The following is a 23,863-nucleotide window of genomic DNA, read 5'->3' as shown; positions in this document are numbered from 1 at the left end:
ATAAAATGATTGATTTAATAAACATGAATTGTTAATGTACCTACAATACCAATGACATTTTCATTACGAATGATATGATGTTTTAGAACATATATAAATATATATAGTTTTTTTATCAATATATCACAAATTCAACAAGTACATATTCTAATGTAACAAGGTTTTCTTTCAATCCTCTCGGAGTAGTAATGGAGTCTGGCGTGGTGATGGAGTATGTAATCTTTTCAATGAAGTTAATTCTAGGAAAAAAATATACAACTGAGGCTTTTTTTTTTAAAGGGGTTTGGAACCTAGCCTAGCTGTGAGGCTCATCCCACGTCCGGGTTGAGAGCTTTTCTCAGATTGAACGGGTTAAACATTTTAATTTTTTTTTATCAAATAAACAACTCAAATGCTTTCGCTAGTCCCTTATGAGTAGAACTCACGATTTCAAATAAGAGACTTGCGTATACGATGTAGTTTTGCTGATACACCCCTTTGTTTGGTTTTCAACGTATGAGTTTGGTCGTCAACCAGCAAATGAGGAGAATCCGTGTTCGAGGTGGCAATGTGAAGTGGAAAGCCCTGAGATTGGATACTGCTAACTTTTCTTGGGGTAGCTAGTGAGGCTGTCACTTGCAAGACATCCTTGATGTGGTCTATAATGCTTCAAACAACGAACTTGTTAATTAGAACACAAACTCTTGTGAAGACTTCAATTGTTCAGGTGGTAATGAGTTCTGAATACCATACAACTGATATAAGCATTGCATTGTGTACATCAGCGTCCTTTTACTATTATTGTTTATGGAGCTGAAATGGTCATTATGAAACAGAGATATTTGGGAACCTGAAAGCTTAATATTATGTGGTCGACTCTACGAGAATGAAACAAAAGTGAATTGATCTCATATGTTACTTGTGAGTTGTGACTATAGGAGGCAGACACCACAGAAGAAACCAAAAGGAGCGGCAGTCTCTTGAGGAAGCTCGAGAAGCGCCAGAAAGATCGAACTTTGATTCTCACATTGAAGAGAAATTTTTAGTTTCTGCTTCATCGTTTTTAGATTATTCTGTACATAGGTGAGTACTTCCCCATTTTTATCCTGATTTCACTGAATGTTTGGACGCTTTACTCCATTGAATCTTGACATGTTTAATTGCTCTTGCTCATGATCCCATTCACATTTAAACATCAGTAGCGTACAAATCAAATGTCACACTTTGCAAACTAAAATCAGAAGCTACCAAGCTCACAAAACAGTAGTTCAGGTACCTGAATTTCAGAAGCTACCAAGCTACAAAACTAATATCAGAAGCTGCCAAGCTCACAGAACAGGCGTTCGGATACCTGACTCTCATACGGGTATCGTCACACAAATTGTCAATAACACAAGTGTAAAGAATAACAAATGTAATGATGGAACAATGCCTGCCATTTGGCTCAGGCAACCAAGTGTACATCGGTACCAAACAGATTGGACTCCCCTTCACCCTGATCAAAAAAATATGAGGTGATTTTTATGAATTCTGCCCTGCCAATGATACATACAGTATTCTATATGAACTACATATGCATGCCAAGCACAATGGAATAACTTCAATTGGGGAACCACCCACCACAGGGCAGGCTTGCTTGGTCATCCAACCACCAACATGAGCCTTAAAGCTTGATCGGAGTGACCTGCAACCGATTGGTACATTCCGGGATGAAGCTCAATCTACTCAGAAGCACTACTCAGAAATTAACTAACCTGCTCACCAATCAAATCGAGACCAACAACTAGAAAGGTGATCCCTTGAAATAATAGGAAGTAAAAGTGAATTCCTTGGGCAGACAGCAAGCTTCTTGCTGAAGCAGTCAACAATATAAACGCTATAACAAGTTCCTTCCTATATAGTCGATTTCTTCTCCTTTTTCCAGGTTTCTTAGATGTCCCTAGTTTAGTCAGATCAGCAAGCCCTGATTCTGAGGCGGATCTATGAAGCCCAGTTATAGTTTCCACTAGCGGGTCAGACTCCTTTTCATAAGCAACTAAATCTGCTTCTGATGATCTTCCTAATTTCTTTGTAACTATCCACTCATAGGAACTTCCAAACTGAAACAAGCCTGATATCATGGCATTGAATTTTGTGACAGACATGGTATTCTCAAAGAGAAGGTAATGGACAATAAAGGGGAATGAACGCGGTGCGGGAAGGATATTTAAGACGGACATAATTCCAGGAACATAACAAACCACCCATGCTGGTATTTGAGCTTCTGGCAGGAACATGGTCAATGGAAGAATGATACAAAATAAAGTGAATGAATAAAACGGCAGTATAAGCTTCCGGAGGAGGAAAAAGAGAAATATCAAATTTGCCTTCTTGGTCACACTCACCTGGAATGGCAAAACAACAGAGCTTATGTTCATGTATGTAATTAAGTATGTCACAATCCTTATGTTTTTATCATATAAAAGGCAAAATCATCTTCATCACTTGCTCACATTACAGACAATCATGTCCTTTTAGAAGATTTGGTGCCTTAGATTTTATACTAGAAATAAAAATAAAATTTAACAAAAAAAAACTAAGATACCTTTGAGCGGAGTACATCAACAAAGCACATGCGGAATAACTGCATTGGACCAGAATGCCAGCGATGTTGCTGTTTCTTGTATGCCTCATAAGACTCTGGAAGCTCACAAAGACACTGAAAAGCCAGAAAGTCAGCCATTTAACAAGCCTTAGAATGTGTAAGAAGAGATTTTAGCGATAGAAAACCTATATACCTTGACATCATTCAAATATATGAACTTCCATCCACAAAGATGAGCACGAACTGCGACATCCATGTCCTCAACAGTAGTCCTTTCCAGCCAGCCACCACATTCCTCAAGGGCTGTAATCCTCCAGACACCAGCTGTACCATTAAAACCAAAGAAGTTGATAAACACACCATTGACTTGTTGCTCAACCTCAAAGTGGAACGATAAGTTTATATTCTGCAGCCTGGTAAGCAAGTTCTCATCTTTGTTTACAAACGACCACCTTGTCTGGACCAATCCTAAATCATCATTCCCCTTCAAGAAAATTTTACAACCAATACTTAGTCCAGCATTTAAGGACTTCTCCTTTCAAGAAAGAGCAGTTGAAAATAATCCTGCTCAAGATACAAATATAGCAAGAGTACTCATATAGCAATGGACTTGTGGGATGAATAAATATTCAAACAAACAGAAAATGGTATGATGTTCTCGTCTCAAAAACACTTTATCGTCAAAAGTGTATATGCACAACATGTACACGAGGTTAATTGGATTTAGCATGTGCAAGTACTTATCTAATCTATTTTTAAATGGTCAGCGTTATCATGGCAACTAACCTCATTTAGACACAACTTGTTGTGAAAACAAACAATGGTAATTACATTTAATTTTGACAGCATAAACATATATTTCACATATGCCAATGGTGTGAAACTTGCAGGCAACTCATCTAAGATAATATGAGCTTGAGAAGATTGTAAAACTTAGGAATAGAGGTGACCTAAAACCCTAAAGATATTATTATAGAATATTGTATACCAACTAGATGCTACATCTTATATTCACTTCACTTTTAAATAATCTAGTACCGGATATTCTAAATAGCTAATATTGTCCCAACATTTCAAGTTATTTGGAATAGTACTGCAATTGCAGCAGGCACAGATGATGTCTTGGAGCCAACGAGTAGGATATGACTTGGTGCATACTGAGAACCACACATATATAGGCTACATGTATTCAACTGTAGTGAATATGATCATGAAGATTGGCTTAAAGTCCAAGCTGAATAATCCCATTTTAACTATAATGTATCCAACTCATAAGAGAATACCTTGAAGTAAGGAATGGTCTTCTTCAAGAAGTCTGGCCCAGGCTGAAAATCCGCATCAAAGATGGCCACAAACTCATAATTCTTAACATAATCACAGCTCATGGCAGACTTGAGATTCCCTGCTTTATACCCTGTGCGTATAAGTCGATGTCTATACACTATAGGAACACCCCTTTGCTGCCACTTTTGCACTTCAGCCTTGATAAGAAGCTGAACATCTAAATCATCGGAATCATCCAAAACCTGCACAAGCATTCTCTCCCTCGGCCAGTCCTGAATACAAACTGTCGCAATGGACTGATGGTAAACCTGTCTCCCCACCGAATGCAACCACATTTCAATACATCCACACACACACAATACACTAAAAATCAAACCTCGATTCTAACTAACTTGCAACTAACTAGTAAATTGTAAATTCTAACTAACTCGTAACTAACTAGTAAAATTTGTAAAGGGATTAGAAACCTACATCATCTTACCTCCCTCTCATTGCACATAGGGATCTGCAGCAGCACCATGGGATAGTCCTCCACATTCTCGGTCCCTCCCTCCTCCTCACTCGACGGCGTCGTATTGTACTCCATGTTGGCCTTGGGCTTGACTCGCCGGAACTTGATCCAGAAGCATCCGAGCACGAGAATGACGCGGTCCACCGACTGAATCAGGAACAGCACAATGCAGACGTTGGTGAAGCTCTGCAGCGGGGGCGCCAGGTAATTGACTCTGATGTGGAGCCAATTGGCGTAGACGATTCCGACGACCTCGGCGGACCTCACCGTCGGCGGACTGAAATGCCAGCCTTTAAAGTAGGCGACGAGCTCCAGGAACAGGAGTAGCACCACGAAGATCAGGAAGGCTTTGATGACGCGGTAGAGGCGCGAGGAGGAGGAGTCGGCCGGCGAGTCGGGGGAGGCGATGCGGCGGTTGGCGGTGCGGAGGAGGGCGACGAAGGAGTTGGTGAGGGAGGCGGAGGAGGCGGCGATGTGTTGGAGTTTTAGGAGCCAGAGCCAGGAGAGCTGGCGGGCGCTGCGGGAGCGGTCCTTGATGGTCCGATCGGCGCCGGGGCTGCTGATATCGACGGTGAGGATGTGGTCGTCGTGGAGGAGGAGGCTGTTTTCGGTGTTGGTTTGTCTCTGCTTGTTCCACCATTCTTGAAACTCGGGGTTGTTGGGCGCCGGAGACATATAAATATAGAGAGAGTAGGATTTTTCTTGTAGTTGTTGTTCTTGGTATTCAGATCTGTGGGAGTAATCTAACAAGGTCTGTGAGATTGTATGAGTCTCTGTGTGTGTGTGATTTTGCTATGTGGAGGAGAAGAGAGGCCAAATTTAGTAAGGGAGGAAGGAGGAGGAGGCTGGTTGACATTTCCTTTCTCTCTCTCTCTCTCTCTATTTTTTTTTCGGTCTCCCTGTTTGTGTGAACAAGCCATGTGATGTGATGTGAAACTCGTCTTTTTACCTCTTTTGTTCTCCTAATACACCCACGCGCGCGCCAATTAGCGACTTCGAGTAAATACTTGGGCTTTCCCTTGCCAAATCACACTTTTGCATGTGTGTCTTACAACTTGCAACTTCCAATGGAATAGTTGGGAGATGGGATTGGTAGTTTTTTTTTTGGTTAGTGATCACTTTGGTAGTTAGTGTACTGGAGTGTGAGGTGGTGGCATTCGGGTCGGTTTTGTTTGTTTTCAGATCTAATAGTGTTGTTATAATGTATTGTCAGCATTGTTATTTCGACTATCCTGGCGCAATGGTGACACTAGTCTCTTGGTGTTCATATAAAAGATGATGCGAGCCATTCCTAATTCCTTACTGAATTACTAAAAGACCGATTAAATAAATTTCATATGCAAATGAGCTTGAAGGTGGGGGGAGGTTGGTGCATTGGAATTGAGAGATTGAAAAGTCAAGATTGCATGGATGATAGTAAATGAGTTTTTAGTTTTCATGGTTTCGCGTTGCGGTGATGTTGGGGAAGAGGAAGTCACCTGAAGATGTAGAATGTGGATATGCCGCATCGAATTCTACAGTTTTTCGATGTGTTTGGGAGTTTTAGCCTAATTTGGGTGTTTCCACACTTGGCCGGCTTTAGGGAAGTAGCACTAGTGGCGGCAATGCTTTGGGTGGATGTGAAGGCCGGAGATGCAAGCGGCGCAGTATTGTGACCTTTGGGGGCTTGCAACCCTCTATTTTTGGGGATCAGAAATGAGTTTGGGTTGAGGTTTTGTTTTAGGCAATTGAACAAAGAAAGAGTTGGTTTAGTTGGTTGTGATGTGCTTTGTTGTTTTTCAAAAACCAGATGAACTCATTTATGTTGCCTATTCTACTATATTTCAAATCATACTTGTGCTTTTTCACTTACTAATCGACCAACCCACTAATATCTTTTCATTCTTTTCTTGTGGCGGTTATAAATTAGGTGCCACTAGTTTGACCCTTCAATAACTTAGCTGGATAAGCAACAAGAGTAGCCCAACATTTAAAAAATGGTGATCCATTTGTAACTTATCGTTATGATAAAGCTTACAATGCAACTTATGGGCTTAATTGGTGTTTGAAGCAGGCTTCCATCTCAGATCAGAATATTTCAAGAATGTCCACCATGCAAAATGAGATTACAAATACAGCCAAAAAAGAGATAACAAATACAGACTATGCTTGTTGCAAGAGAAGAGGGCGTCTAGAGTTTACTTTGTGAGCTTGGAGGCTCTAGTTGGCAGCTTCTGCGTTGCACCGGGCTGCTAGCCTTTTCGATAGACGGTGAGTGCAGTCGGGTGGGGAAGTTTTAGAGGTCAATTCCACCTTATGCGACGGCATATGCTTGAACATTGATAAGATTAAAAGTTGTATGGTGATACTGCGTTGGGAGGCCTTATTGATGGTGATTAGCGAATCTGAGTCTCTCTTCCCTTGGATTACTGGTGGATTTCTTGATAGCACGTGGTAGAGTTTTGTTGGGCACATTTAAAGATTTCATGTTACAACTATGAGGACTATTACTTTTTTTTAATGAGCGACTATTTGCCATTGATAAAAAAATATATGAGTACAACATAAACATGATCCGCCATTTATGGATTCGTCAAACTAATGAAACTATGTGAAATAAACCAAAGCATAATCTACCAATCTCAATGTCGTAAACGCTAAACTTGGAATCTAAGGGAGAACTGTAAGACAAGATTCACTTATTGTGTTGGGAAAATCGCCTAATTAGAAGAAGATGGAGGAACATAACCTCCGCCATCCACTGCCACCGCCTCTGCTGCATCGATCATCACCTCATTGTCGAAACTATTCTCCTCCACAGAAGCAGACTCAGCCGACACTAGCTTCCTCTAGGCCTTGGACTTCCTAGGCCCATATTTCTTCTTTGGTGCTCTTTGCGGCCTAGATTTCTCACAGTCCTCAGCTTTGGGAATGTTGGTTGAGCCATTGGGCCTGCCCGACTTCCTATTCTTACTCGGCGAAATGGCCAAGACACCATATTGGTGCGGCAAGCTCAGCTCCGCCATGAACGACACCTCCAACATCGCCGTACCTTCCACCGCTGCCACCTCTATTTCGGCCGTCCTTTTTGGGCCGAGCACCTCCGCCAAAGCTTGAGACATAGGTGGAGGAGCCGGAGGTGTAAAAACCCTCAAAACCAAGATGCCAGCTCCGCCGTCAAAAACCCATTGATGGTGAAGAGCAAATGTGGGGTGGCGGAGGAAGCAAAGCTAGAGGATGAGGCGGAAAATGGGCTCGACCTTGTCTTCTGCCCTAACTCCAAACATAAGTTAGGGTTAAGGTTATGAAAAGGCTGCATCACCGCTGTTGCAGCAGGAAGACTGGCTACTTGTGTCTCATAACCGTCGGGAGGACCACCGTGTTTGCCTCCAACAGGTTCCATCAGACCACAGACATGGCATAAGACGAATGTGTGCTCATACCAAAAATTAAGCATTGTCGGAGCCCGGATTGACCCAAACTTGTATAAAATTAGAGGCAAGGCTTGTTGCACTGGACCAGTCAAGTAGTGGAAGACCCAAACCCAAGCCCGAGAACCTCGCCGAATCTCCTTGTCGTGGATCTCTTCCACTTCACCTAGCGTTTCCCCCACAAGGGCCGCCATCACCTCTGTTATAAGTGTCGGAGGGAGGCCGAGGATCTCAACAGTGATGGGGAAGCCGAGGATCTTAACAGTGATGGGGAAGCCGAGGATAGGCACAATGGCTAGGTCGGAGAGTCCGTAAAAACACCACCGTCACAAACAATGACCGGTTATAAAACCAAGGGCCATGAGTGACGACATAATCTCTCTCCTCCTTTGTAAACTACATAACAAAGCGGTCGCCGTGGGGGCGTATCTACAGACGGTTCTTGTATCCCCATACCGATGTCAAGGTGCCAATCACAACCTTGGGTTATGGCTTCTTTTTCATCCCAACCATACGGCCAACGACGAAAGGTTGATATGAGATAGTGGCGTCTCCAGCCACACTTGCAAACACAATCTTGCCCTTATTGTTGATAGTAAGGGCATTAACAAAACAAGTAGAGAGACCATTACACATGGTAGCGTGTGATGGAGGTGCAAAGTAGAGGCAGCGAAAAAACCCTAAAGAGATGCTACTACAATATTACTACTTTGATGATTCATTTTACAACTTTAATTGCAAGCATTTTGTATTTAATCAAAAATAGGGTCAAGATCAAATTTATTTTTATTTCATGAATTTATATCGTGTTTCTTGTTTGACATTTATGGGGTCACTGTCCACCATTTATGTAAGCAAAGAGATAAAATCAGGTGGGATTGTGACATATAAACATGATTACATGGAAATAGATTTTCTGAAAAGGAAATGTCATTTTTTTCCTTCATTTGTAATTTCAAACTGTAAGAACCTTTGGAATATGCAAATGGCGGGAGAGAAACATGTTTACAGTTGGAGAGCATGAAATAATAGATGGTTGGTGAAGCAAATGATGCTTGTCTATTCTCCCAAACCAAAGCAAACACCCAATACATGACTAATGTACCAATGACCAACCAAAGCCAGAAGACCTCTCATGATCTGAAGGGTGAAAGCAATTAGAGACCCAAAATGAAAATGGGTGATAGAATAGTGACCACTTGGGAAAGACGACATGACCTATCCTAATGACCACTAGGGCAATATAATTGCCCTTAAACCACCAACACCATTTGTCCTTGAGAAATGAGATATCTCCAAACATTCTTACTAGCTAGATGGTAGGGCATCTCATCTAAATTTTCAATTCCTTCCATTAAGGGAATATATTTCAGAATTTTGATTATCATATTTCACCCACATCCAAATGTCTTTCAACAATAGCTTAGTAGAGGGATCATGCCTTAAGGAGGGTAACAATATAGGCCGAATTCAATGGCTTATATCAAATTTGAGATTGCATGCTAAACCTTTTTATTGACAAAAACAATATTATTGATGTTTAAAATCGATAAATTGTTTCAGGAGAATTACTATTCTACCCTTATGTATGTTTTAGTTTTATTAGGTTTCCGGTTAGAGATAGATTTACATCTCTGTAATAGATTAGGACTCCGAATCCTACGGAATTGTAGTTATGTAATACCTATATATATATATGTCCCATTATCAATCAATAAAGAGTTACGTTCTGTTCCATTAAGTCGTTATTATTCTCGTTTTGTTCCTTCTCAAACACGTTATCATGCACTTTGTTCTAAAGTGTCTGAGCGACGAGGCCACCACTAGAAAAATTAACCCTGGCCCTAAGATCTTGTCCCTCGGCGACCTATTTTCCTTGTATCGTGGGAAAATCAGACCAGATGCCGACAAATAGTTGCCGGAAAAGAAAAAAACTCATTAGAAAATCTAAAATCGCAATTGCTTAGGGCACCCAATAATTTTCTTTGGGCACCCACCTTATATTTTCTTCTCCGGCCAACCTCTCACACCTCCCCGGCAGCTCCGGCTATGACTGCGACTTTGTCACCATCTTCCTTACCATCCCACCTTGCCGATCTGGTTCACCCCGTCACCGAACCTAGACCTCACCACATGATCATTAGTTTTCCTCCGGCGCTACTACCACCGCTCGTTTTTCCGGATCTCGACGTCACCCTCTACTGTGGAGGTCGCCCCTGCAGCACAGAACGCCGACATCTCTCTCGGCTGGCGTCCTCTGACCTCATCGTTTGTGCTGCTCAACCTTCTCGTCAACGCCGACGACGAACCCGCTCCCTAAATCGAAGCTTGAACGCTCATCGAGCCTCCTCCATACTGCAATGCCGCAGCTTTTTCCCCGACCCGGATTCTCCAGATCCGACCCGCACGACCCAGCCCAGTAGCCCTTTTTGGGCCTACGGTCTGCCGAGCCCAAATAGACCCTTGGACTTTAAAACCTATTTCTTTTCTCCTTTTCTTTTTCCTATTTGTTTCTTTAATCATTTATTTGCACGTTTTCGTTTTCTAACTACGTTTCACGTGCTTGCATAGGAAAAGTGATCACTTGTCGTACTATGGTGATGACATTCATGCCGAGATGGACGATACTTTTGTCATCTACATGCGATTTCGATCGTATCCTCAAAAGATTTATGTCATCGGACGGAGATCGAAAATGAATTCATCAAGCAGCTTCCTGCATGACGATCGATTTGCAGAGCAATTTAATTATATGCGGTCTATTTGGCAGACCAACAAGTATATTTTTCTTAATGTTGCCGCTTTTGCCTTCTTTTTATGTCTTCTTTCCGGCCTTTCTTATTACGCCAATGTGACCAAAGAGGGATATGTTTCCCCTCCTTGGTCGACGTTTTTCGTGTGACGATCTTGGGGGAGTCACGTTATTATTTAAAAGGAAGAACTCGATTTCGTGTGGTCGCCTAAGTGCACCACTGTTTTGGGTGCGATCATGAGAATCGCCGATATGTATCGATTATTTTGTTACCATATACATCACAATCCTTCTGATTTTAGTTACTTACTTGAATAGTTTTCATTATTCAAAACTTATATAATCCTCGTTTCTTATGGATGCGTCGCCATCGCGACTGTTATTGGAATGTTTGAGTTTTTTTTAAAACTCATGTCTATAAACGATAATCTCAAGGTCTACGTACTCATTTATTTGAGTTGAAATTCATTACTCTAATGCAACACTATTTGCTGACAAAAGATCCCGAAAATAACAAATTCTATGTGACACATTTAAAGTGATCCAATAAACCTCTATGACGTTGTATTACTAGAGTTGACCTTAAAGCATGCTCCGCATGCAAGAAACACATGCCATTTTTTTAGCACTTATATCTATTTCTTGAGGGAATTTTGGAGATGAAAACGTAACATTCTTCCATTCTCAAGTAAGCAAATTTTTTGGGCCTCGGGCTAAGGCTCCGCCCGATCCGATATGCAAGATTTTTGTTTCTACGGACTTTTGATTAGTCAATCTATTTGGACTATGTTTTCTGCTTACTATTTTTCAAATATGACGTTGGCATAGCCATGTTTCTTACTTGACTTTAGCTTAAGTCGTCTATTGGAATTGGAAGCTTGTTTGTGTTGTATTAAAGATTGGCATATTCAATAAAATTTCTCGTATTCATTGTTTACAAGATGATCTTGTGAGAATTTTATTTGCCTTGACTTAGCATGAATGGTTAACGCTTGCAACTCACGTTGTTTTTTTTTCAATTAGCCGCTTTTGGGTTACATGGGACCCCCAATAGCACTACATTGTGAATTTGGAACTTCAAACTTTGGAAAGCGAAACTCGGAACGTCAAAATTGACGTCATTTTTCCCAGTTAATGTTCCGGCGTTTCTGAAACGTTTTCCAGCGTTTTGGCCGCCTACCGGCCACTTGCCAGCGTTTCCGGCGCCACCATCCGGCGTCCCCTGTCGGACATGCAGCTCCAGCCTCATCCAGCTTCGGCCACCGCCGGTTTACAATGAGTTTTGGGCAATTTTTTCGTCGTTTCTCGTCATTTTTTCCGGCATATTTCCAACAATTTTTACTGCCACGTTTTCCCAGTCCATATTCTACCCGGTTTTGAGTTCTTTTGACATGGTTTTCCAGTTAATTTTCTGGTTTTTCTCCAAGTCATTTCATAGCTCAAACGATTTTATTATTATTGGTGACCACCCGCACCAATTGGATGGTTTTTACCACCCAAATTATTTGGTATTCAACTTAATACCATGTTTTTCCAACTTTTAAGTTGAAGCATGTAGTTCTATTTCCATGTGATACATTCGACAGGATTGTACTATTTTCGATCCTCTTTCTGACAATGTCCTACAAGGTATTGATTGGAATTGTTCCCCGCATCGTCGACTCTCTTAATTTATCTTGCTGATTGCGTTACCACTCACACTGTTCTACGGGATAGGTAGTTGTTTTACGGATCTCGTGCGGAGATTGTATTTTATATCTTCGTGCCTGCTAAGTTTAAAAGACTATATATGTCAATGATACATTTTCATCTTGATACTTATGTTGAGAATGGAGAGGAATATCTTTGTCTGAAATTCTACAAATTGGTTGTACGCAACCCCGCAGCTGCCTCGCAGCCCTGCACTCCCTGCATCCATGCAGACCAGCAGGCCCTGCAGCTACCCCGCAGGCCCTCCTGCACGGTCTCCTGACAAAACGTGCTTAATTGATGACTATTTCGTTGAGCATATTTCATTCTTACAAAGTATTTAATGTGACATTAGTGGACCCTATCCAACTGAATGTGGACATTTTTCGGTATTTTTATGGTATACGTTAAGAGCATCGACGCGTTGGTCACACGTCGCTTTCCTTTCCACATTGAACACTGCATTTGCTAAAGTTTTTAGCTATGATCATCATCCTAAGGGCTCACCACCCTTCCCATCCTCTCAAATCTATTTGATTGAATACCATTGGAGAGTTCACCTCCACGACTTTGATGATTTCATTTTGCATGTTTACTGGGATCGTCGTTGAACATATTATTCCTCATGTTCATTCACTGCCGAATCTAGCAGAGCTCGGTCTTGGTTATGGGTACTAACCTGTCGATGTTTGCATGGGGATATGTAATGATGTTGCATGCAGCGACACTTATTCATTTCAGACCCACAACTCACCAAGCGTTTAGTGCGTACATGATGGTAACTGGATACGATCCTAACGTTATTTTTACTAACGCATATTTGGTCAAGTTGTTTATGTGCCTCTATTGTAGTAATCTCAATGGGTCTACTTGAAACGATTAAGTATTTTGGTTGGTTATAATTTATGAATCACCAACACTTGTCCACTATTTCCAATCTACAACCGTGACTCTCTATCCTGCGATATTAGCAGACGGTCACTTTCATGAGACATACTTCCCGTCGTTATGGGGAGATATGGAATGCTCCCATTCTGGTTTTAACGCCAGGAATTGACGTGGTGTGGCACTATGTCTCATTAAGATCCCGCACTGCTCTGAGTAAGGAATAAGTGTAACACATTATCAACCTCCAGAAAGTCAAGGATTCGATACTCAATGACTTTACTGATATTGCGAAAAGTGACAAGATCGCACATAAATGCTGTGATGTGCCAGTAAGGTTGGAACTGTCAGAATATGGGAGAATTTCATATGACCTGGTCCTAGCACCGTTGGAAACATCTCTGACAGTGGGAAGGAAGCCGGTAATGGTACCATTGTACGATGTGGTGTTTTCGGCGCCGGTGGTATTGCACCATAAAACAAGGGCGGCAAACGTAAAGATAGACTAGTAAAGGTCATAGCTTCGGTCTTGGCTCCTACCTAGATGAGGGGGAGACCATTATTCTCTGGAATAAAAAACTATAAAGAAGCGAGGTGCGTATGCTCAATTATTTCGCCCATCATCAAGAGATATTCTCTAAACATGTGTATCAACTAAGTTTATGTGGGACGCTACACACTCCTTTTGTTGATGTTAGAAGAAAAGAAGTCTCTCAATTGATCGTATAACCGCGTGCGTGTGTTTAATGGATTAATCTCGCATGATTGATGATGTATTTTCTTATACTCTTATTCTGTTGTAAAGTATCAATGATGAGCAACTTGACCGAAGTGGAAAGAATCAATACAAGCTGAACTAGAATCAATACACCGTTGTTCGTAAGTGTAATGAGAAAGATGAAGTCATGCGATATTTGCATAACTTATGGCACAAAGATTGTCTCAGTATCCTAGTATTGACTACGATGAGTTATATTCTCTCGATATGGACATAATTGTTTTCCTCTACTTATCAATAGTAGTGTCCATGAAAACTGATTTGCAGCATATGATAGTGGTCGTTGCGTATCTGTAAAGGGATCTTGACGCAGATATGGGAGTGCCTGAGGGACTTTAAATACCTCCAGACCACGGAGAGCTTATGTAATCAGATTGCGACGTTCGAGAGAACGTAGTACAATCGGTTACAAGAACTCATACTCATATGTGTTCATATGAAAGCTAATTCTTAATTATCTATTTCGTCTAAGTAAAGATGATGAAGAGATTCAATGAGCTATATATTCATAATATATGTAAGTGTTGTTGGGACACTATTGCTTTCATCATGATGTGATCAACTATGCGCCTATACATCGTCATTGGACTTACATTGCTCCCTTAACATGGGTTTAGTTCTACATTTAGTGAACCAACACAAATCCTATCCACACCAACACCGCCAGCAGCTCCAGCAATATCAACGTACGCCTTGGTGTAACAGTCGACACTGGTAGCGTAGAGAATGCGTATGGTTCCGTCTCAGACCAAAATCAGTCTTTCATTGGTTCATTCCCCCATTCTTTTGTGAAAGACACATTGAATGTGACAAATCAGAATCTTTTCAGTTTCGTAGGTCATCTTCAACGAGACCTACAAGACAGCTCACTCAATGAAATATGGTTTAATTTGTACCATTGGAAAGTATAAATGTGTCTACTTTCCAGGGACACCAACCATTTGTTCATAGATATCATATTCAATGAGTTATGACCATTTTAGCAAAGTAGGACATTTCTGTCCAGAAATTTGCAAGTCAATCAACTTCGACAGAGAACTATGAACGGCTCAGATCGAATTGGGTTGTGAACTTTATGTCATTGGAAAGCCACTGGTGTATACTTTTCAGAACATTTTACGGTTCGCTGATACCTATTTTGATGAAGAAGTTATGGTAGTTTAAGTGAGTGAAGGGCATTCTACCCGATAATCTGATTTTCATTGCAAACTCTTGTTTTGAGTTGTTATGCAATCTTGTTTCCTAAGATCTAAGTTTGGCTAAGTATAGCATGTATGATCTAAGGATGTGTGGCTAGATTAATAATTAATCATTAGCCCAAGACTACGTTTGAGAAGCATATAATGAACGTTGTATACGTTGTTCTTTGTACTCCATGATTATGGCATTAATCAGGGTGAGTTATTTCGTAGACTTCAGGAGGAGTCTACCTCATATGATGCTATCAAATGTAGACGGTGTGTTGTGCTCTTTTTCCTTTCGATCAAGCTTTTATTTTTACCCGAGAGGTTTTTATTTTGCTTGACAAGGTTTTTACCGAGGCAACGATGTGTGCACCATGCAACCTAGGCATGTGACACAAGGGGGAGTGTTCTAGGAGAATTAATATTATACCCTTATGTGTGTCTTAGCCTTATTAGGTTTTCTGTTAGAGATAGATTCACATCTCTGTAATATATTAGGACTCCGAATCCTATGGGATTGTGGTTATGTAATGCCTATATATATGCCCCATTATCAATCAATAAAGGGTTACATTTTGTTCCATTACGTCGTTATTATTCTCGTTTCGTTCCTCCTCAAACAAAAACTTCTTTATCATGTATGTTTGAGTCATGAGCCGATAGTTTTTGGCTGTGGTAATTCCCTTTTTGTTATGAAATTTGAATGATCATAATTAGTAAGTTCATGACGTATATTGTTGTATGATGAGATATTTCGGACATAGAAATAAAAATAAGTGTCATAACTGATTTATGATACTGAAATCTACACTACTTCGTAAGATAATGCATAGAACCTCAAACTAGTTGCTTTTGTTGATTCAACAACAATTGCTCGCTTTCAGATTTTTTTCAACTAATCCTTCTACACTACTTCGTAAGATAATGCATAGAACCTCAAACTAGTTGCTTTTGTTGATTCAACAACAATTGCTCGCTTTCAGATTTTTTTTCAACTAATCCTTCTACTAATTTATCGTATTTGTAGCATTGGTATGGCCGATACTCCTGATAGCATGCCATCCTGCACGCATATTAACCTCATTAGCCAAGATGACATGCCAACATGCAAACATATTAGCCTCGTTACGACAATGACTTGTCATCCTACATACATATTAGCTTAACTAGCTAAGATGACATGAGTTTCTTTTTTCATTGTGCTCTCTTTTGTTTGGTATATAACTTTTATAACCTTCGTGTGCTTTTACAATGAAGAATCCATGGCCTGAAGAGCCAGTGGTTTTCAGAACTTGTATGATCAGATCAAGCCAAGGAAATATCAAAACTTGGTCAACGTCATCCTCTGATCTGGGTTAATCCATGTCGAAGTTTGATGTGTCCAAGGCTAGGTTGATTTCCTGACTGTGGTGCATTCTTGTTGTCAATGTCTCGGGCAGGATTCTTGGTGTCGGTCGGCGTTGATGATGGACGGCAGTGATGTGGCCGGATGGAGGTCGGGTTGTCGTTAAACCTTGGCTGTTTTGTCTCTTGCGTTTCTTTGAGGCGGACCTAGGTTCTTGAGCTCGGGTTTTTCAGGCCAATTTATTTTGCTTTTATATATTGAGATTAGGTCTAGCTTAAGTCCATATCTATATATTCACATTCACCTTCATCTTTTATGATAAATGAAATGTTTGAGAGTTAGTAAAATTATTCTAATGTGTAGTTTATGCTACGTACCATTTTGAGAATTTGTTCTCACACTTTCATGACAGTGAAAAGGTATGTAATAATTGCATCTGGTATTAGTCTGTACTTCTTCATTAATTTGTAAATCGTACTAATATGTGATTTAAAAAAATCTTAATAGATAGGGTCATAGAACCAAATCATAAACTATTCTATGCAGTCCCTTTTTTTTCTCAGCTGTCAGCTTGGCTTTCTCCTTGTCATGGTAAAGTTTTGTTTCTCCTTTTCATCTTCTTCAGAGTCATCCATGTTATAAGCAACCAAAGATGAGGAATATAATTTGATCACCAGTCTACCACCCGATTAAGGCATTAAGCATTCGAAGGAAACAACCACATAAAGAAATAACAAGATGACAAACACAAAGCAAACAGAGATTAACAAAACCTTCAATCATTTACACTACACGTCTCAATGCAATTGGGTTTTATAATTTCATGGCGACAAGATTGTCAGACTCCAAATTTTTCTAATTGTTCGTCTTTTTAATTTGCCTATCATTACAATCTTATAATATGTTATGCAACTGTTCATATGCTCCACAACCAAAGCATCTTTCTGGTGATTAAACTAAACCCTATTTCTGCAGAACAATAATAGAACCCTGATGATTTTAATAAGGAATTAAGGCTGCAATGCATAAATCTTTTGCTCAACCCCAGAACTTGATTTTTACTAACCACCTCTCAATTAAAAAGATTAGCCTAATTTCTTTTAGGGTATCTTTCCAAACCTGAACTCCACTACATTACCCTTTTTCTTTAGTTTTTCTATTGCAATACAGATTTCAAAGTGGGTGAGAGTATAAAAAGCTCATTGATTCATTGGGCCTAGTCAGAATCTCACCACTGCCAACCTGGGATTCTCTTTGATGTTCTTGTATGGTTGTATTACTTGTGAATCATAAAATATCTAATCTCTGTCTAATGGGGTGGTTCTAACTTCTTAACTTGTAACCTGTCCTCTGCATAATTCAATTTTCTATTCTGTAACAGTAAAAAGGGAACAGAAGCTTCTGTGTTTGGGATAACCTGTGAAAATTACAGAGCCCAGAAATGTGCCAGAAATTATGGTTGACCCCAGCTCTAAGATATATAAGTTATGAAAAATTCTTAGGTGCGGACTCCCCTACCACGTGGCTATGGGGCAGCCCAATAAAAATGCAGCAATTTATTCACAAGTTTCTATTTTGCCCCCATTTGTTTCCAACACAATACCAAAAACAGCCCTCTGTTTTGTCCTTATTGGACAGCCCCACCGCCACGTGGTGCGTTCGCCTCACACAAGAACTTCTCATAAGTTATACCCAATTGTCTTAATCATTCAAATTATAGACTTTTTTGAGGAGCAAAGGCCCTACTAATACAGCTGGTTACAACACAGGTAAGAATCAAATCCAGAAGATTACAGAAATTTTCACAGTGACCAAACTGACATGACCTGTGTGGAAATTTAAGCAAGCTAGGAGCATAGAGTAGTTCTCATTGCAATGATAAAGATCTCTTTCTCTAATTAATTAATTAATTAATTAGCATTGTTATCTTACCCTTAATGACAAAGCTCTCCCCAGAAAAAATTAGGCAACAAAAATTACACTGGAAAGGAAGATGAAAATGATTAAGACAGTAAGAAAAATAATGCTCCTCTTCAATGGGGGCTTGGTACCAAGCAAAGGATAAAAGACTTAGTAACAGTAGCCTTGATTCAATGTTCTTCAAATTATATCTTGTATGTACAATAGCAGAAGCAGCCCTTCTCTCCATTATCAAGGGGCTGACATATAATTGTGGTCAGAGCTCAATTTTCATGTGGGATGCTTGGTTTGAACCTGCACCAATAAACACATTCTCATTATAAATTTATGATTCACAGTATACAGGTAGGGATTTGATCAAACAGTAATTCATCTTTTTTTACTTACCATGAAACTCTGTTTCTTTATTTGGATTTTGGCTAAAACCCATTTGCACAATGGACTGCAGATCATCTTCACCAAATGCTGGATACTGCAAAAGATTACAAACCAGGGCCACAAACCAGACACAGTTAGACAGTTGCTCAAACCGGGTAAAAAGATAAAAAAAAAACTTTTTACTTAATCCATGGAAACAGAGGCTAATTACCTGAGGCATGGATTCAGTATAAGCATTAAGGGGAGGTAATTGCATCCCCAGGCTTTGGCAAAGTGGAGAATCTAAAGGGTCGACTGAGCAATGTGCTGGATTTTGCTGGTGACCATATATGGCTTGTGCCGAGGAATCTGATGGGAATATTGGGTGTGGCAAAGAACTACTTTGTTGTTGAAAAATCTAAAACCAGCAAAACCCAATTCAGACTAAGTTTGAAACAAAAACACAAAGAACAAAAAATAATAATACATAGCCATTGGTTTTGTGGAGGGAATAAAACCATCAAACCTACCTCTTTTGACATTAGAGCATCCATGTTAAAATCCATCATGGTATTCACAGAAGACAACTTCATGGAGAGAAACTGCAAAAGGAACATGCATTAGATAAACATATTAGGGAATCTGCCATCAAAATCATTGGCTTTGACTTTATATGATCACTGAAAATGATAAATTTTTCTACCTCAACTTGACGCTGTAATGACTGCACGTAATTTATAATCTCGTCTAGCATAAGTGCTTTTCCGGTCACCTTATTGCAACCCGGCACAAGATCTTGTAAAAGCTTCATTCTTTCGCTGATCTTCTCTCTTCGAACCTATTGAATTTTCACACATTGTTAGCATGAGAGCTTGAGAACAGTGAAAATGGCGCAATATAACCCCTAATTCTTACCCTTTCAGCTAAACTATGGCTGTCAGTTGCTTGGCCCCTTCTTGCTCGTACATGAATATAGTCCTTGAGCGGCTCCGGCGGCTTTGCACCAGTCTTCCCCAGTTTCTCATCGGAACTAGTACACCCCTTTGTATCTTCCTCTGCTTTAACAGAGCCATTTTCATTGTTCCCATTCTCGTTTCCCTTGCAACGCTTGGCATTCAAATTCGAAACATCACTAGCTTCAGCCACCTGTAGTTGTCATGGTCAAAAATTTAAATGCCGATCCTGACTAAATCAAAATGGGAAATTGGGTAAAAATTGGACATGTTTGCAGTTTTTACCTTTATTGGGTCCTTGGCTTTTCCCTTGGAAGCTGCTTTTCTTTTCCTGGAGCTTAAATCAGTGGAAGAAGAAGGTACCATCCCTGTCTCCCCATTTGGGTGTTGTTGTTGTTCAGACACTACAGTAGATTTGGATTCTTCTCGAGAATTGGGGAATTGGGAACTCCTCTGTTCCATCTGAGATCCAAGCTCCTTAAGAGAAGGGCTGCTCCAAACTCTAGGGAGTTTATTCCCATTCCCCATTAGTTGATTAGATCTATAACCAACTTCAGAATTGTTGGTCTGCGTTCCAAGCTGCTGGGTGGTTCTGCCATTGAAACTCCTGCTTCCAAAGCACGAGAACTTTGCCGCCCTCTCTGCAAATCCGGGGTCAGCTGAGAACTCCGCCACGCTGGAGTTCAATGGCATCGACGTCTTTCCCAAACTGGGTAGCTGCTCCTTGGCCAAATGATCCATGATCGGCAAGTTCAGTTTTGGAGGAGAATTCAGAGGAGTGCTGTAGCATGAAGTGTTGGTGCTGCCATTTCCACCGCCCATGTAAGAATTGTTACCGGGATTAACGGTAGCTGAGATCTCATTGGCACCGTTGCCAATGCTGCCGAGTTTTCCTATCAGTTCTCTGATGACAATGCTCTCATTTGAGATGTTGAGGTTCGACGCTACCGGAGAAGACACCATTGAGCTCAGGGCGGACTCGAAGTGGACATTTTGGTGGTCGGTTGAAAGTTTGTCCCAGTTGGGATTGTAGAAGCGCTCCGGCGATCGCGCCGACGAGAAATTCTGGTCGGCGGATTGAATGTCCATTGCAGTTGACAAAGAACGCCACGAAGGCATTGACTGCGCCGGTTCAAAGTGCAGCGTGGGAGGGATTCCGGCGTTGAGGAAGAAGTTGTTCTCCATGTTTTAATGCTTTCTTCGTTTTGAAGAAACAGAACAGAGGAAGAAATGGTTCGGGAAAGAGAAGCAATGAGGAAGTGAGATTTGAGGGTCGGAGGTTGTAATGTGGGTTCTGTTAAAGGTTGAGTCAGTGTAAAAGCTAAGCAAAAGCCGAGAAAGAGAGAAAGAGAAAGATAGAGTGGAGAGGGGGAAGGAGGGTTTGGTTTGGAGAGTGAAGAAGTTAAATAGAGGAGAAGAAAGGAGAAGAAAGGAGAGAGGAAAAAGGACTGGTTTGACTTTTTTTTTTTTGGGGATGAGATTGGTATTTTTTTTTTCTTCTTCTACTCTGTGGGCACTAGTAATTTTGGGTCGTCCGCCTCCGTTAAAGGCGGGAAAGACGGTGTTGCCGGGCCTTGGACGTCAAAGCACCCAAAGATGTTTCAATTGTCCAACTCCGCCTCTCGAAACGATGAATGTCTACGTCCCACTATACTAAACCCTAGAACAAAGGGACGTGGAGAACAATGCCTAGTCTTGCTCACCTTCTTCTTCACTGTACTTTGTGAAAATTTTCATTGAGGTCTTTCCATGCCACTTTACTTGTAGCAAGACAAGTGTAGAATTATTTATCGTTCGATTTCATTTCATTTACTATCAGAATTTAGCCTGATGTGATTGCTCATTCAGAACTCACGACAAAAAATAGATTCTTGTTTTAAGGTAAGGAAATTACTCACATACCTTATGAGAGAGTTTTGGCCAACTTAGGGTAGTAATCATGGTTTGGATACCTAGTGAAAACCTTCACATCCTACTTTCTTCAAAGCAATCAAATGCCATTCATGATAGCTTTTTTAGCAAGTTGGGTTACTTGAGTGTGCATGAAATTGTAGTATTAAGGCTTAATCAAGCTCTACCTAAGGGCATATACAGTCTTTAAGCAAAGATTGAGTTCATGAACGTACCCCAATTCATGTAACTATCAAATCAGATATGGGATATACTCATATACCCAATTGTCCATTTGGGGAAATATAAAATTGCCAAACCGAAAAATCTATGACATATATGTTGGAGTTGGACATCCCCAATTTGACTTAAGGTTTAAAATAGGGCAGCATTCGGGGGAAGGGGTTAATTTCAATGGAGATATCCTCCCCCATTCCCTCTCTCATTTAATTCTTAACCTCTTGTTTGTGTAATACTTAAGAAACCTATGTTTTATATTCAGCAATCATTTGAGTCAACGGAATTTGTTTGGGTTAAAAGTCAAAAAATGATTAATTAATGAAATAAACCTCTGTTCTGATCGACGGTTAAAATTAGTTCCGTGTAAGTTCATTCACAGAATGAAAATTTTTAATTTTTCTTTTTTTGGAAAGATAAAACAAAACTGGAAAAACAAAATAATCGTGAACGTGTTTACGGTTTTGGTCAATCATTGGATTTATAGTAATATAAACTGGGCAAGCTCGGCGGTTAACCCGGACTCGGTCGAGTTCACATAAAAGTCGACCGACTGCAATATTTGCAGAGTCCTCCAGAATTATTAGGGAAACGACAGTTCATGCTCGAACATGAAACTCACTTTCGAAGAAATTAATACATAATGAGAAAATGAAAGCAGGACCTCCTGGCTATGAGTTAGTCGTACCTGTTTCCCAGAGTTGAGGCAATGAATAGAAACTTCGCCTGCAACTTTGTTACCGTATATTAGGTAACAACCACCACCCCAATTAGGTAACTCGCTCTTAAAATGCAGTAAGAAAATCATACCATTGGACAGATTTTCGTCGATGTATCTTGGTCATTGTTATAAACTTATAATGAACTTAAACTGTGTTCTCTACGACAAGCTTTAGTTAGTAGCTAAAACACAGTTGTTAATTATGCAGGTTAGTTTCTCAGTCTTAATCTTAATCTATATAGTTTAGATATCATCAAAGTTGCACGTACCTGAGCCAGCTTCCCGCATGTGTCCGGCAGCGAAACCCAATTTACAGATCGAGTTGCGTCTTACCGGCCAACAATAATGGAATATTATTACATAAGAGAGGAAAATTATTTATTGTGTTGGAGTTCCAACATAGTTTAATCTACTGATAATGTCGGGTACTGAATACTTAATTACAACATATACACATGAATGGCAGATTGGACACTAGATATAAAATCATGATCACCAAGTCATTACCTTCAAAATATATATGTCAATGAATTACAAGATGAGAAAAGATAAGTATGTTTCATTCTGCCCAATTATGTACTTACTACGTCTCAATAATTTGGATCAGCCACATATCGGTTTTCAGAATTTTGATATCATTAAGATCTTTTGCTACATATTGTCGTGTATCATATTGATCTTTGATGCTGAGCTGAATAAGCGTTTATAGTCTATGTCTTTTTGTGCTGCAGAAAACTAGCTCTTCTGCATATCGACTGGATTATATTGATTGCAGACCTGAAATTTAACTGGGTAACTCTGCGGTCAAGTCGGGTCTCTTGGTTGGGTTCACATATCAGTCGACAGATTCACACACCAGATCGACCTAGTGAGGTACACCAAGCCAACTCAAAGACCCAGACATGTACTGCATGCTTCAAGTACGCGCGTACGTACTGGCAGGGGTTAATAACTGATCGAAACTTATAGAAATACATGAGGAGCTATAACCATGTTAAAACTTAAAACATGCACTCTTCCATTACTACTTGATAGTAAGGTGTTGATGAATGATGACTACATGGACTGCAAGTTTGTCTTCGGCCAGGGTCCAGGGATAAAGGAATCGTATATTCTGATATTCAAATATATGGGTAGAACTTTTTTTTTTTTGGTCAATGAATATATGGGTAGAACTGTATTAGGTTTTTCATGCTATAATGGACAGCCAATTGGCAATCTAAATTTTTATCATCGATCAGTAGCCATTATGATAATTTACTGTTTACGTCCTTGTGCTTAAAGATTTGAACTTGGAAGATTTATAAACTATATAGTCGAAGAATTACAATCGGAGTATCCTTAATCAATTTTCGCCTTCTATAATCATTAGCTCTCTAGCTAG

The 23,863-nt window shown here is 40.2% G+C and overlaps 2 protein-coding genes across 2 annotated transcripts; both read right to left on the bottom strand.

The window, feature by feature from the left end:
* Nucleotides 1-1,201: 1,201 nt before the first annotated feature.
* LOC126785508 (probable xyloglucan glycosyltransferase 6) lies at nt 1,202-5,215 on the bottom strand. The gene is made up of 5 exons (XM_050511222.1): nt 4,329-5,215; nt 3,847-4,155; nt 2,757-3,047; nt 2,564-2,677; nt 1,202-2,363 (listed from the first exon to the last, which is right to left on the bottom strand). The coding sequence occupies exons 1-5, from the start codon at nt 5,031-5,033 to the stop codon at nt 1,725-1,727; spliced, it is 2,058 nt and encodes a 685-aa protein (XP_050367179.1). The 5' UTR covers nt 5,034-5,215; the 3' UTR covers nt 1,202-1,724.
* Nucleotides 5,216-18,265: 13,050 nt separating this feature from the next.
* On the bottom strand, nt 18,266-20,937 carry LOC126782628 (transcription factor bHLH62). The gene is made up of 7 exons (XM_050507911.1): nt 19,917-20,937; nt 19,594-19,824; nt 19,382-19,516; nt 19,209-19,280; nt 18,911-19,096; nt 18,709-18,793; nt 18,266-18,615 (listed from the first exon to the last, which is right to left on the bottom strand). The coding sequence occupies exons 1-7, from the start codon at nt 20,814-20,816 to the stop codon at nt 18,578-18,580; spliced, it is 1,647 nt and encodes a 548-aa protein (XP_050363868.1). The 5' UTR covers nt 20,817-20,937; the 3' UTR covers nt 18,266-18,577.
* Nucleotides 20,938-23,863: the final 2,926 nt, after the last annotated feature.

The sequence above is a fragment of the Argentina anserina genome, chromosome 2 (assembly GCF_933775445.1).
Source record: "Argentina anserina chromosome 2, drPotAnse1.1, whole genome shotgun sequence".
Lineage (NCBI taxonomy): Eukaryota > Viridiplantae > Streptophyta > Magnoliopsida > Rosales > Rosaceae > Argentina > Argentina anserina.
The sequence above is the reverse complement of the archived record's forward strand: the minus strand, read 5'-3'. Positions and strand labels throughout refer to the sequence as shown.

Bases quoted from the DNA above. Each gene is read 5' to 3' on its own strand.
- LOC126785508 (XM_050511222.1), bottom strand. From the start codon at position 5,033: ATGTCTCCGGCGCCCAACAACCCCGAGTTTCAAGAATGGTGGAACAAG. The intron at 2,678-2,756 runs GTATATAGGTTT...CTGGCTTTTCAG, and splicing joins TATATTTGAATGATGTCAAG to TGTCTTTGTGAGCTTCCAGA. The intron at 2,364-2,563 runs GTATCTTAGTTT...TTGCCATTCCAG, and splicing joins TTGATGTACTCCGCTCAAAG to GTGAGTGTGACCAAGAAGGC.
- LOC126782628 (XM_050507911.1), bottom strand. From the start codon at position 20,816: ATGGAGAACAACTTCTTCCTCAACGCCGGAATCCCTCCCACGCTGCAC. The intron at 19,281-19,381 runs GTAGAAAAATTT...TTCCTTTTGCAG, and splicing joins CATTACAGCGTCAAGTTGAG to TTTCTCTCCATGAAGTTGTC. The intron at 18,794-18,910 runs GTAATTAGCCTC...AATCTTTTGCAG, and splicing joins ATACTGAATCCATGCCTCAG to TATCCAGCATTTGGTGAAGA.